General features: G+C 42.5%; 1 protein-coding gene across 2 annotated transcripts in view; it reads left to right on the forward strand.

The window, feature by feature from the left end:
* The first annotated feature begins 1,502 nt into the window (after window positions 1-1,502).
* Window positions 1,503-14,091, forward strand: part of NMNAT2 (nicotinamide nucleotide adenylyltransferase 2) — a 120,445-nt gene continuing 107,856 nt past the window's right edge. For both annotated transcript variants that reach the window (XM_030207433.1, XM_030207434.1), the window contains exon 1: window positions 1,503-1,637. In XM_030207433.1, coding sequence (XP_030063293.1) covers window positions 1,553-1,637 — 85 coding nt within the window. In that variant the 5' untranslated portion in view covers window positions 1,503-1,552. The remainder of the gene's footprint in view (window positions 1,638-14,091) is intronic.

Below are 14,091 nucleotides of genomic sequence, written 5' to 3' on the forward strand. Positions count from 1 at the left end.
AGACCAAGGGTCCATCAAGCCCAGCACCCAGGCTTCAAAAACCTGGCAACCCCACCCCCAAAAAATTAATAATGTTCAATGCACTTTTCCCTCAGGAATCTGTCCAAACCCCCTTTAAATTCCGTAAGGCCAGCTGCTGTCACTACATTCTCCGGCAACGAGTTCCAGAGTCTAACTACACACTGAGTAAAGAAAAACTTTCTCCTATTTGTTTTAAATCTACCATATTCTAGCTTCATCTTGTGTCCCCTGGTTTTGTTGTTGTTTGAAAGTGTAAACAATCATTTCACATTTGTCTGCTCTACTCCGCTCATTATCTTGTAGACTTCTATCATATCACCCCTCAGCCGCCTTTTCTCCAAACTGAAGAGCCCTAACCTTCTCAGCTTTTCCTCATAGGGAAGTCATTCCATTCCCTTTATCATTTTCGTCACCCTTCTCTGCACCTTTTCTAATTCCTTTATATCTTTTTTGAGATGCGGCGACCAGAATTGTGCACAATACTTGAGGAGCGGACACACCATGGAGCGATACAACGGCATTATAACATCCTCGTGTTTGTTTTCCATCCCTTTCCTAATAATACGCAACATTCTATGCACTTTCTTAGCCGCCCACACTGGGCAGATGTTTTTAATGTCTTATCAACGATTACTCCCAGATCCCTTTCTAGGTCCGTAACTCCTAACGCGGAACCTTGCAAGCTGTAATTCGGGTTCCTCTTACCCACATGCATCACTTTGCACTTGTCAACATTGAACTTCATTTGTGATTAATTCGAGTTGATGTTTTATTGGTATCCATCTAGTATTAGGCAGGTGGAATAGAGATCGTTTTATATAAATAAAAATAGATCGTCATGTGGGCTGCTTTTCTTTTGTTTCATCTCCTCTGCCGTTACCTCTTCTATCTTTCCCTTATTCTGCTTATGCTATTCTTAAATTAAGACATTCATTATTTGAAACGAATTTTGATAGGTCCTCTCAAAGCTTTATAAATAATATGTCTCATTTGTTAGTTTAAAGGCAGAGAGGAAAGGCTCACTTTCATCTTTATTTGAAAAGAATGATTAACTAAGAATTGGTGTGACAGAGGATGGGTAAAATAATGGTTATAAAAAAACATCAGTCAACGTAATTTACGTGTATCCCCTACTACTAACGGAACAGTGTATAAATGTTTTAGTTTATGTGACCAAATATGGTACAGTCGCCACACCGCGTCATTGTACCAGATTTAAATATAGACCACACTAAGATAAGTACACGATAAACCATTGTGAGCATCTGAACGAGATGCTTTTAGATATTGATTAATGGACTGATAGCAGAAGAGGCAGGGATGCATCTGGTATGCATGGGAAACGGTTCAGCACTGAAAGAGTTAAAGGAAGGAGAGGGGAGTGGTGTACTGCGTCTGGAGTCAGCTCCCTGGTGCTGAGAGCATCTAGTCTCAGCCTCACTTTCCTTCCTTCCTCTGCAGACGCAGCCAGACATAAAAACAGAGGATCGCCCAGAGCAAGGGCGAGCAGCCCCCCTCTCCCCGTCCCAGCATGACAGAGACCGCCAAAACCCACGTTATTCTGCTTGCCTGCGGCAGCTTCAATCCCATCACAAAGGGCCACATTCAGATGTTTGGTAAGTCTTTTTCCCACTCCCACCCTCAACGCAGCTATTTTCCATTGCGATCGCATTTGCTGGCATTAGGCCATTAGGGTGGTGGATGCTGAATCGCACGGGCTTCTTTAGGGGAAGCCCAAATTCAGGCCACCTGAATGAGGACGAGAACTGTACCGAGCTCGTGCGCCAGCCTTTTCCAAGGGTGCTCGGTTCTCTCAACTGTACAAACAGTTGTTAGCTTGCGATGTTTACCACGAAATAACTAGGGGTTCTGAGTGACTGCCTGTAAGGAATATGACTTGATAGGATTTCCTTGCCTGAATACGTGGGATCTCACGCTGGTAAGCAGGAATGCAGTTTTTGCTGTTGGAGCTTTTCGGTTCAGTCGCACAATGGAATAAATGCAGAATTTCAGTACTGGGATCTACTGATGTTTACTCAAGTCTGGTATCAGTAAGTGCTGTTAAATGTGTACATTTTTGATGGTAGGCCTATTAGGTTTTTAATTTGCTCTTCTCAAGTTTACCTCATTTATTGTATTCATGTTTATATTTGGTAATTTTTACTGTTGTTATGCTGTTAACATAATTGTAAGTTTTATGTTAAACTGTACCTGCTGTACACCACCTTGGGTGAATCTCTAGAATGGTTAATCAATCCTAATAAATAAATAAGGGTAGAGGATAGAACTGGCTTTACTAAGGCGTATAATAGTGGTTTTATTTGTGTTTGTGTTGGATATCGCGGTATTCATAGGGTGGGACTGGAGCTGTTCGCTGTCCAGGAACTCTGGTGCTGAAATGCAGCTATAAGGATCCCTTTTTACTAAAGTGTTGCCGTGTGGCAATGGGCTTGCCATGTGGCAACCCAGAACTACCACCGGCCCAACGAGGGTGCCGGCGGTAGTTCCACCCCCAGCGCGTGCCATTTCTGGCGCTAGCAGAAATACTGAAAAAATATTTTTGCAGGGAGTTACCCAACGGTAATCGGGCAGTGCCGCATGCTGTCTGGTCACTGCCAGGCTAGAGCAGGAGCCCTTACCACCACCTCAGTGGGTGGTGGTAAGTGCTCCCCTTACCGCACAGCCATTTAATTTTTGGGACCCTCGCGCACTGCAAAAATGGCCACCATTGCTAGCACAGGCCGCTTTTACCACAGCTTAGTAAAAGGGCTCCTAAGATTGGAGTTCTCTTCACTAGAGTGTTTACAGTGCTAGGATCTAAAGACAATAAATAAATGCAATATATTCAAATTCATTAAGCGCTTTTGTAAATATATAGTGTGTAATTTTAATATTTCATTGGCTAGGTGTAAAAAGTCTGAGCTTAATGGGACAGTGATTGCGCTTGCAGGCTGTTATGAATGACGCTGGATTTAATACTCAGTGCTTACGGACTGATTGCAAGCGATAGCTGGATTTAAGCTGAGTTTTAAATAGGGTGTTGGTTGGATGATTGACTGAATGTCGAGATTTAGGGCGGGATGCAGGTTTTCAATAAAGTTTGATACTATTACTAGGTCTTACTGGGATGAAATATGAAGTTTCAATTGTCTGTTTTGTGATTCATGGGCTGCCTGGTCTTGATGCACAGAACATCTAAAATAACCAAATTGATGTGAACTTGTGTTGGCCAGTAACTATGAGGGCACTTCAAACCCAGATGAGCAGGAATTCAGTAACCTTAATAAGAAAGGGTGTAGTTAAACTTTGTGTGTAAGTCTTGTGCTAGCAGAATAAGATATTGGATTTAGAGTATACAGTATGCTTACAATCTTTATAAGAGTGGTATGATGTAGGTTATGTCTGACCTACTGAGAAGCGTATATTATTATTTTATTTATTTAGATTTTGCTCACACCTTTTTCAGTAGTAGCTCAAGGTGAGTTACATTCAGGTACTCTGCATATTTCTTTGTCCCAGGAGGGCTCACAATCTAAGTTTGTACCTGAGGCAATGGATGATTAAGTGACTTACCCAAGATCACATTATTAATCAGTTACAACTGGGTGCTCTATTGGATATGTTGGGATGGTTGGGTTTTAGTGTTTATTGTTTAGTATAATGGCATATGGTATTCTAGTTGTATGTGGGGCTTTGGTTTGAAATAAAGGAAAGTAGGCTTCCAGTTCTTGTCTACCTAGGACCTGTTAGCACAGGGTGGGTACTGAAGTCTTAGTGATTGTATCTAGGTACAGCCTCTTAATTAAAGACTTGCTTTTTTTTTCCAAAATATAGAATAACAAATTAAATGAAAACTGCAACAAACACATTCTGACATTCTAGAATCTAACTCCTTTAGAAATTTTGGCAAGCAAAAATCACATCTCTGTTTTGAAATAGTATTTGTGGTGCTGGACATGTCATATGATGAGCCAGAGTGGAAATTGATTTCAAATCCTATAATTTAAATCTAAGCCTGTGATTTTACTACAGAGGAGTCAATTCAGGTGGTTTGGGCATCCGGGAGACAAATAGCTGTTAAATATCAGGCTTGAATATCTACAGTCATAAAAGATTCAACCACCTAAATGCAAGGCTTTTGTTCACCTCCCCAAAGCTTTCTACCCTAAATATACTTATTTCTTTTTGCCCTCTTAACTTCCTTCATTTCCTGTGGGAAGAAATTTGTTTTCTTTACCTCCCATGGGAAATTAAGGGATCCATATCTCTCTCTCATTTCAGTAAGAAAAAGTTACTAAAATGTTCCATTGGAGCTGTTTCCCACTACTTTTAAAGATACAGGTGCCCTTTTACTAAGGCGCGGTAAAATGTGGACTGTGACAGTGTAGGCGCGTGTATTAGGCACGCGCTGGGCCAGTTTTTACTGCGTCTGCAGAAAATGTTTTTTAATGTGACGGGAAAAGGGCATTTGGTAAATGCGAGTCTAAAACCGGCCTGAGTCCTTAATGCCACCCGTTGATCTAGCGGTAAGGGCTCATGTGCTACACACATGGTGACCAGTTGGCGTGTGCCAACTGCCGATTACTACTGGAAACGGTGCGTGGGAGAAAATAAATAATTCATCCAGGTATTATGGGTTACACCAAATCTGAAATTACCTCCATGGGATGCGCTGGCCTGGCAGTAATCTCATGTGGGCACACACTGCACGTGCATAGAGCCTACCGTGGCTTAGTAAAAGGGCCACTTAGACCCCTCTTTTAGAAGCCATATTCATGATTTCCATGCGTACATGTCAGCATTTAAATATACCCTGAATAAACATGGAAATCCCGATTTTAGAAAGCCGGGATTTAAACATATACATCTGAATTATGTGTGTATGGCAATGAGATATGATTTGGGTGGGACTGGGGTGGAATCAAAGATAGATGTGTATTCCTCGTTTCAGAAGGGGAATGCACGTCTATGATCACAGAGATCAGTATCAGGATTTACAGCTATTCCTGGATATGTATAGGTTTTGTGAAAGCAATCATTTTGGGCAGCACTGTATAGCTTGGGCTAGAGATCTCCCCCTTAATTCCCCAGTGTCTTCCCCCCCTCCCCCAGTGATTGTTGAATAATTGCAGGCTCTGTACTTAATAGGGAGCATTTAGATGTGTAGGTTTCCAAAATTATACACATATATGTTTGTGTGTTGACACTTAATATGTCTGCATTTTGAAATGGCAAATTACATATGTAAATGCTGACACTTAGACCCTGATGCTCAAAAGTCGCTGTTAAATATAGAGTGCGTCTATATCTGCAGTTAAAATAACTGATTATGAAACAGTGATTGATTCTGAAAGGAAATCGCAAGCAAATGAGATGTGCAGAAATTCTGAAAGTGGTTTTGTGGGGAAAGCGCCTAGCACATGTACAGAACAGTTTTGTGGAAAGCGTCAATGTTCTACGCATGCCCAGGAAAAAAAAGGTGACAACCACATCATAGGTGTGTGTCTAGTGACATCACGTGGAGTTTCCTTTTTTTTCACAACAACTTTTTAACACTATTGTTACGTGCAGGAGACACACACATATAATACATGCACATGGCACATTTCACACACATTTTCAGATACTATTAAGAAATGCAAACAGACTGCTCCACTGAGAAGTCACCCTCATTCAACGACATCTCCAGACCTGCTGGAACATTTTGAACATTAAAGGCAGGCACTCCTTTCTGTGCAGTGCATCACATGGAATGCTCATTTTAATACTAATGAGCTTGTTGTAATACATTTGCATTGGATTATCAGTAGCTGCTATCATGAATGGTAAAAGCACTGTGGAAGCCCTTTGTGCATTAGACACTGAATAACGTGAATGCTAGACTGGCTACAACCAGTCTAAATCAAAAGTTGCAAGCACGGTAAGCATTGAGTATCGGGGCCTTAGACATATATGTTGTCTAGTTGCCTCCATTGATGTTTTTAAATGTTGACAGTTGTTAAGTGGTTGCTTTTGCAACATATATCCACAAAAAACATGTGCGTTCCTGCATGTATTTTACAAATGACTTTATGTCAGCATTTCCTTTTCTAAAATACTACTGGAATTAACATAGTAACATTGTAAATGATGGCAGACAAAGACCTGTGTGGTCTATGTAGTCCACCCAGCAAGGTGGCCAGAGTTATACCTGCACCCCTCTATGCCCTGTTTAAAGTGTGAAGGTCATTTAAGTTTTGCTTTGATTTAATCCTCTTTCTATATAGCGTCACAAGCAAGGTGCTTTTGATGCCGATAAGCTGCCTTTCACCGCTTTCCTTCTGGCAACATCCTTTTCTCCTTCTACAAAACATAGTTATCAAGAGCCACTCCTTACTATTTCTAACCAGGCTTTTATTAGGGCTTCAAACATTCAAATACAGCCTTAGCTTCTACTGCATTATTATCCCTGCAGTATCCCAGCTGAAGTTGCTACAAGTCAATTTGTACAGTGTTTCCTCTGGGTTTCCTTTCCTTTAGGGAAGCCCTGGGCCATTAGGCCTGACCCCAATGGGATTTTGGGGACTTCGCTCTCCCCTCACCCTCTTTTTTTTTCTTCTCTTTCACCTTTCTGAGGCAAGTTCATTCCCTCCAGTCTTCTTCACACTCAGCAAAAGTTCCAAAACAATCCACTCAAAACACAGCCCTAGCTTTAGCTACTTTTCAGCCATAAGGACTAGGGAAGCCACCTCCCTGTCAGTGTTTACTTTCTCCCACCGACCCACTCACTGGCTGCCTTATTAACAAAACACACATGCTTTGCTTTCTAGACATTAGATTTCAACGGTCCAATTAAAGCTTAGCTTCTTTGCTGCATTCCTCCTCAGCTTCTAGGCTGTTCCTTGCCCACTGTTTGTCTCAGGCCCCCCTACTTCCAGGGGCTTACAACATCCTGTTCCACCGCTTCCTGGTAAAGCATTTATTTGGGGGTCCTTCTCGCTGTGGACTAGATAACCTGCTTTACCCATTCAAGCCTTTTGTGTCCATAGCTTCCTGGACAAGGGGTTGTTCTGGGGTCGTCAAAGAGCTCCCTTCTCTTCCTCTCCTCTCCATGTCTGGGCTCTGCCTTGTAGGCAGATTTCCCAGATAATAAATTACCTAAAACAAGGTTTCCCAACAGAACTATCCGCAAGCAAAATATTCTGTTCTCTGTCTAGGGGAAGGGGGAAAACCTTGGCTATGGCCCTCATGCCACTATTTCGGTCATAGAGAGAGCTGAGAAATCAGGCTGAGCTATATATTAGCTTTATTATGGATAATATAAAAAACAATATACAAAATAGAGATTTGGCAAAGCTTTGGCTGAACAAAAATACTGGCAGTAATTCTTACAACAATATCCTCACACTACACACATTTCTTACTGGTTGCTAGGTAAACTTGCACAACTGATTAGAATGCAATAACTATGTTACGAGGTAGTATGGTAATTAGCAGCTTCTTTCTCGACCAAGGTTATGACTAACACCAGCCTTATGCTCAGGTAATCACCACTCGCTAACCCAGACTAATAGGAGATAGATCACTGTCTCTCACCAGGCAGGCTGACCTCCGGGGACGCCTCTCAGGAGTAGCACAGGTTACCTCCCAGACTCAAGCTGAGAGATCAGCGAGTCTTCGTCAGAGCCACGACAGGCACTCTGCAGCAGTCAGCAAAGGCACAGGTCACACCTTGTAGGTTGCTGAACCACACGGTACTCTTCCAGATACACAGTTCATCAGTTGGTGGACCTTCTTAAGTCACTGGTCTTCTTTTCACCTCCACCTTCTTCCAAGGATTCCGACTCACTAACTCCCCAACTCTTCCCGCTCTTCCAGCGCCTCTCGGTCAGGTGATACCAATTATCCTCTTGTACCATCCTGGGCATGGCAAGAAGAGTTCTTGTTTTTTTTCTTTGTGACCTTGGAAATGGTAACTTCTGGTGCTATGCATGCCTCCCTTCTCATCATCTCCGAGATAGAAGGGAAATAATTGGAGCACAGAGTGTCCTTGGCTTCAGCAAGCCTGTCAGTGATTTTCCACAAACTGAAGCTGACTCTGACCCAGAGATGTGCAGGCCAGAGATTTGCAGCAGCTATCTTCTAGTAACAAGATGTCATAGGCTTGTATAGGCCAAGACCAGCAAGGGAGACACAGGGACATACCCCTACAGCCTCCTTCTCTAGCTCATCTGCCTTCCTTATCTATGGGAGTCCTCCAATCCCTCCCCTGAGGCCCCTCCCACCTTTAAGTGGTTGCTAGAGAGTTTGGAGTAACTGGAACCTTCTCCCTGTTCCTATGAGACACTACAACTCCTTCCAGCCATGGGAATTCCAGTCCATGTTTTCCTTCCTCCCTTCTGAGCCCTTATTCCTTCTTGAGGCTCCCTTAAGCAATTCTAAATGGAAGATAAAGGGCCCTAAGCCCTAAGACCACAGCCTAAACACCACAATAGTGATCCTCTATATTTATCTCATGTGTTTTTGAATTTTGTCACTGTTTTTATCCCCACCACCTTCACCAGGAGGGTGTTCCAGGCATTTATTGCTCTCTCTGAGAAAAAGTATTTCCTGATATTATTCTTGTCTTTTCTTTTTTGCATTATTGACGTCACTGACGGTTTGCCGGCTTGACAATATTTGCAATCCAGCGTCTTTTGAGATTTATATAGAAGTTCCACACCCAGAATTTCAACTTTACTCTTGATTTTTTCCCGCCATAACACAAGAGATACAACTAACCCCTAAGACAAGCCTTTGTGCCGAAACACTGTCATGTCGGGTCGATTTTATTGTGTTTACATTAAAGACTTCTTGATATCCTCCTTGATTTTACTTCACTTTTATGTTCATCACTCACGTTCACATGAGGTTTTTCCTCCTCCTTTTTGTTTTCAGAGAAGGTGTAATATGATCCATTCTGCAAAGATGGCATAAAAGACAAATAGCCATATTCTGAAGAGTCTGCAATTGCTTAAGCAGAAAATTGGGAATCTCTTGGTAGACACAGAGGGGCATAATTGAAAGGGATGCCCAAGTTTTGTTGAGGACATCCTCGCAAAACGTCCCCATAGATCAAAACACGATGGACGTCCATCTTTCGTTTCAATAATACAGTTGGGGACACCCAAATCTTGAAATTTAGGTCGTCCTTAAAGATGGTCGTCCTTAGACTTGGTCATTTCTGATTTTCGGCGATAATAGAAACCAAGGACACCCAACTCAGAATTGACCAAATGCAAGCCCTTTGGTCATGGGAGGAGCCAGCATTTGTAGTGCACTAGTCCCCCTGACATGCCAGGACACCAACTGGGCACCCTAGGGGGCACTACAGTGGACTTCATAAAATGCTCCCAGGAACATAGCTCCCTTACCTTGTGTGCTGAGCCCCCCAACCCCCCCCCCCTAAAACCCACTACCCACAACTGTACACCACTACCATAGCCCTTACAGGTGAAGGGGGCACCTAGATGTAGATACAGTGGGTTTCTGGTGGGTTTTGGAGGGCTCGCTGTTTCCTCCACAAACATAACAGGTAGGGAGTGGGATGGGCCTGGGTCCACCTGCCTGAAGTGCACTGCACCCACTAAAACTGCTCCAGGGACCTGCATACTGCTGTGATGGACCTGAGTATGACATCTGAGGCAGGCAGGACATATTTTTAAAGATGTTTTTTGAGGGTGGGAGTGACCACTGGAGGAGTAAGGGGAGGTCATCCCTGTTTTTCTCCGTGGTCATCTGGTCATTTCGGCCACCTTTTTGTGCCTTGGTCGTAAGAAAAACAAGACCAGGTAAAGTTGTCCAAGTGCTCGTCAGGGAAGGGCTTTTTTCCATTATGGGTTAAGGACATCCATGTGTTAGGCACGCCCAAGTCCCACCTTCACTATGCCTCCGATATGCCCCCTTGAACTTTGGCTGTCCCTGCGACAGAAAGCAGTTGGGGACGTCCAAAATCGGCTTTCGATTATACCGATTTGGACAACCCTGTGAGAAGGACGCCCATCTTCCGATTTGTGTTGAAAAATGGGCATCCTTCTCTTTCGAAAATGAGCCTGACAGTTACAATAATCAAGCTTAGTCATGAATAGAACCAGAGTCAGCAAATGGGAGACATTGTGATTGAAAAAAGATCGCACAGTGCGTAGTTGCCATGAAATAAAAAAAAACTCTGACCTTACATAAAGAGGAAACCTGAGGATCAAAAGATAGATGTGATTCCAAGAGAACACCCAGATAATGAAAACTTGGAACTGGAGAGATTGTCATCCCTAACAAAGAGAGAGGGTCTGAGGGGGGAGTCAGATGTCCTGTAAACCAGTACACAATGGTTTTCTCACAATTCATGACAAGATGATGGTCAGCCACTGGACATATAACACTTTCTCAACTACTTTGGAAATGAAACAAAGATTTGAAACTGGATGATAGTGAAGAGGGAGGGATGGATCAAGAGAAGGCTTCTTCAAAATCAGATGTACTGAAGCCTTCTTCTAGGTGGGCAGGCAAGCCCCAAAGATAAGCTGGAGTTCACTAACACAAGCAAATACGGTAAAAATTCTATATGCGATAGTTTTAACCAATCTGATGATAAAGGATGTAATGGACAGAACGTAGGAGCATAGAAGAGAGGATTTTAGTAAGAGAAAACACAGTCTGGAGTTGAAAAGCAGACCACGTAGAGGAAAGACTACAGCTAAAAGAGGAAGCAGGATCAACGAAACCCATTATAACAGACGGAGAAAAGGAAGAGGAATTCAGAAAGGGCTGTCAACAGTTGAATTTTATTAATGAAGGAATCTGCTAGTGAGTCTACAGAAAGAGTAACCATGGAAGTGTGGGCCATAGGGCCATTGTGGACTAGTGAACCGTAGATTGAATAAAGTTCTGTATCTGGATTCAATGATTTAAGAACTGTGGCAGAAAAATATACCTGCTTAGCTTTTTTGAAGTGATAAACTGGAGATGTCTCTCACGACAGAGTTGGAGGTCTGCCATCAATTTGGTTTTTCTCCAGAGAAGTTCAGCTTGTCTAAATTGACATTTAAGCAGACACAAGTCACCATGATACCAAGGTTGCTTATAGGAGCGGACCTTAGTCACAGCAGTAGGTGGAGCAATCTCATCATAGGCCACTGTAAGTGAGGCAGTCGAAGAGGAGGTGTGCTTCAAAAAAGTAAGCTCACCAAAATCAGAAGGGAAATGACAAACAAGAGATGGCAGTGCTGAAGGATCTCCCTTATAAAAATGCTTATGCTGACGCAACAGCAAGATTGATCATCCCGAGGTCCCATTCCTGATCTGTGTACATCAGCCTCTTGCTCCCTATCATATACAACTGCTTTGGATTTCTACATCCCAAGTGCATCACTCTGCAGTTCTTTGAATCACATTTTAACTTCCAAACATTAGACCATTCTTCTTATTTTTGTAGATCACTTCTCATGTTATCTACTTCTTCTGGGGTATCTACTCTGTTGCAAATCTTTATGTTATCTGCAAAAAAACAACTTTTCCTTCTAACCTTTTGGCAATGTCGCTCACAACTATAGCGGATAGAATCAGCCCCAGTACCAATCCCTGAGGCACTTCACTACTCTTCTTTCTTTCCACCCTCTGCCATCATAGGCACCAGCTCTGTGGGTAACTGAGCACCCCCAGTATTTTTCCTGCAAGTCTGTAGATCTGAAACAGCAAGCTCCATGCAAGAACTGATGCTGTTGCAGCTTTTCTGCAGAAAAGTTGTTTAAAACCAGTAGGTGAAGTGTTCTGTCAGCATTACTGGGTTCTGTTTCAAGCACCTGATGCAGCCCTTTGAAAGGGTGAAACATGGCTGTTTCAGGCTTCTAATTATTTATATATTGAATAAATTGGACATTTTGAACTTAATTTTTGGCGATCCGCTGCTTCTTTTTGTTCTGTGCTGGATCTTGTAGATCAATTGCCTATCTGTTTTCTTGGACAGAAAATATAGTCCATCATTGCAACAGAGCATCTTGTTCCACTTTTTACACCAACCACTCATATAATTAAAAAGCAACGTTTATACCAGGTTTGAAGCCCAAGTGTTGAAGCTGATTGTGTGTTGCAACTTAACTTTCAAAAATGCTACAGTAATGACTAAGGATTTAATTTTCTCCCTCCAAATTTGGAAGTCTCTTTGTACTGCAGAGATGTTTTCTCTAGTCAGGTTGTTTGTACCCAGATGGATAATAACATCAATTATGTAATTCTTAGTTTCTTCTTTGTATACATCCTGACTTGAACATATCATTTCCTATTTCTAAGTTCTATCTAGAATGGGAATTCATGTTGGCAATCTTCTACTGAAAATCAGCACTGATTGTCCCTGTTTTTAACCATGTTTTCAACACGCTATCAACACATGTTCCCCAGAGTCTCCTCCCCCACTTTTACCCCTCAGGAATGTAAGCAGGTGCTGGCTAGTATTTGTGGGGAAAGTGCTGGCCTTGATTGCCATCTCCCTTCCTCAGACAATGAGTAAGTTTATTTATACAATGTCCAATGCCACCCTGGGACAGCACATTTAAAACTGCTTTTGTTGCCTGGGTGCAGCTGAAAGCCATCATGTGCTTTTTAGTGTTTTAGAGAAGGCATAAATAGAGGGAACTGCAACAACTTGGCATCAGAGAAGTCCACTTATTTATACATGGCATAGTTACACCCGTAGCAGTACTGATCTGCATCCCAATTCAGAGCAGTCACAGCAGGAGGTATCAGGATGTCAGTCTTCACAGCACTGTGCCAACTACTGTAATGAGTAGGATGGCTGTGTTGTAGAAGGTGGCAGGATGGTTGCAGAAGGAGGTGGAATCCTTTCTATTATGACATGACTGCAGGGAATGCAGTGATAGAACCTATGTGTGTGACAGATGAGGTTCTAGGTAACAGTGCCTCTAACCTTGTTGGCCAGTGCAGAGGAGGGTTGTGAGATGGTAAGGCAATGACGATAATGTAGGAGTGGAAGATTGCATGGTGTCTGTAAGAGAAAGGTACAATATATGAATACTGTCCAATGAATTCTGTTCCATGGAAAAGATAGATGAGCATGAAGAGTAGTCTGTAAGGGGTCCTTTTACTAAGGTGTGCTGAAAATGGCCATCGGTAGTGTAGATGGATATTTTGGGTGCACGCAGAAACAATTTTCAGCGCACCTGTAAAAAAAATGCCTATTTTAAATTTTTGCTGAAAATGGATGTGCGGCAAAATGAAAATTGTTGCGTGTCCATTTTGAGTCTGAGACCTTACTACCAGCCGTTGACCTAACAGTAAAGTCTCACGCAGTAAACGGGCGGTAATGACCTACACTCGTCAAATGACACTTGGCGTGTGTCGAAAATAAAAAATATTTTTCGGACACGCGTAGCAGACGCGCACCAAAAATGAAATTACCGCAAGAGCCACGCGGTAACTCAAAATTGACGTGCGCTGGGCCGCTAAATGGGAAAAAGATATGTTTACATTCTACTCTTGCGTGCCAGCAGTTCCTCAGGGCCTGCAGCTTGCTAAGGCATTGTTGATCTCTTTTCTGACTGTAATACACATTTTTCCAAGTGTGTAATTGCTGGGGTTTTCCACATTCACTTTTTAAGATGCTGGCATGAAAAAACTGTGCTTCAAAGCACTTGCAAATGAGGCACTGTGGTGATTTCAATGTTGGCTGGCATTTTTGGCCCTTAGCTTAAATGAACATCACTGCTGAAGTATGTTCATTGTGGTTACCCAGCCTTTACATGTCTGAAAAGGATTATTAAACGTAAAAAGAAAATAAGTCAGTTCATACAGTCCAACTTTTGGAACAGCACAGGCCCGAGATATTTCCTTATTCACCCATTTTTGCCATATTTACCTGCAGCATCTGCTCCAATTTTGAATAGAAATGTTTATTTACAAGCCTGCCCAAACTAGTCGCTTGAATTGATTTCCATTGTGGCAGAGGCATATTTATATTCAAGTCTACTGTCCCTGAGAGCTGATTGGTGTATGATGGAGGTATTATGCTTGTGCCCCAGAGATGAGGGACAACAACTAGCC

The sequence above is a fragment of the Microcaecilia unicolor genome, chromosome 6 (genome assembly GCF_901765095.1).
Source record: "Microcaecilia unicolor chromosome 6, aMicUni1.1, whole genome shotgun sequence".
In the NCBI taxonomy this organism is placed as follows: domain Eukaryota; kingdom Metazoa; phylum Chordata; class Amphibia; order Gymnophiona; family Siphonopidae; genus Microcaecilia; species Microcaecilia unicolor.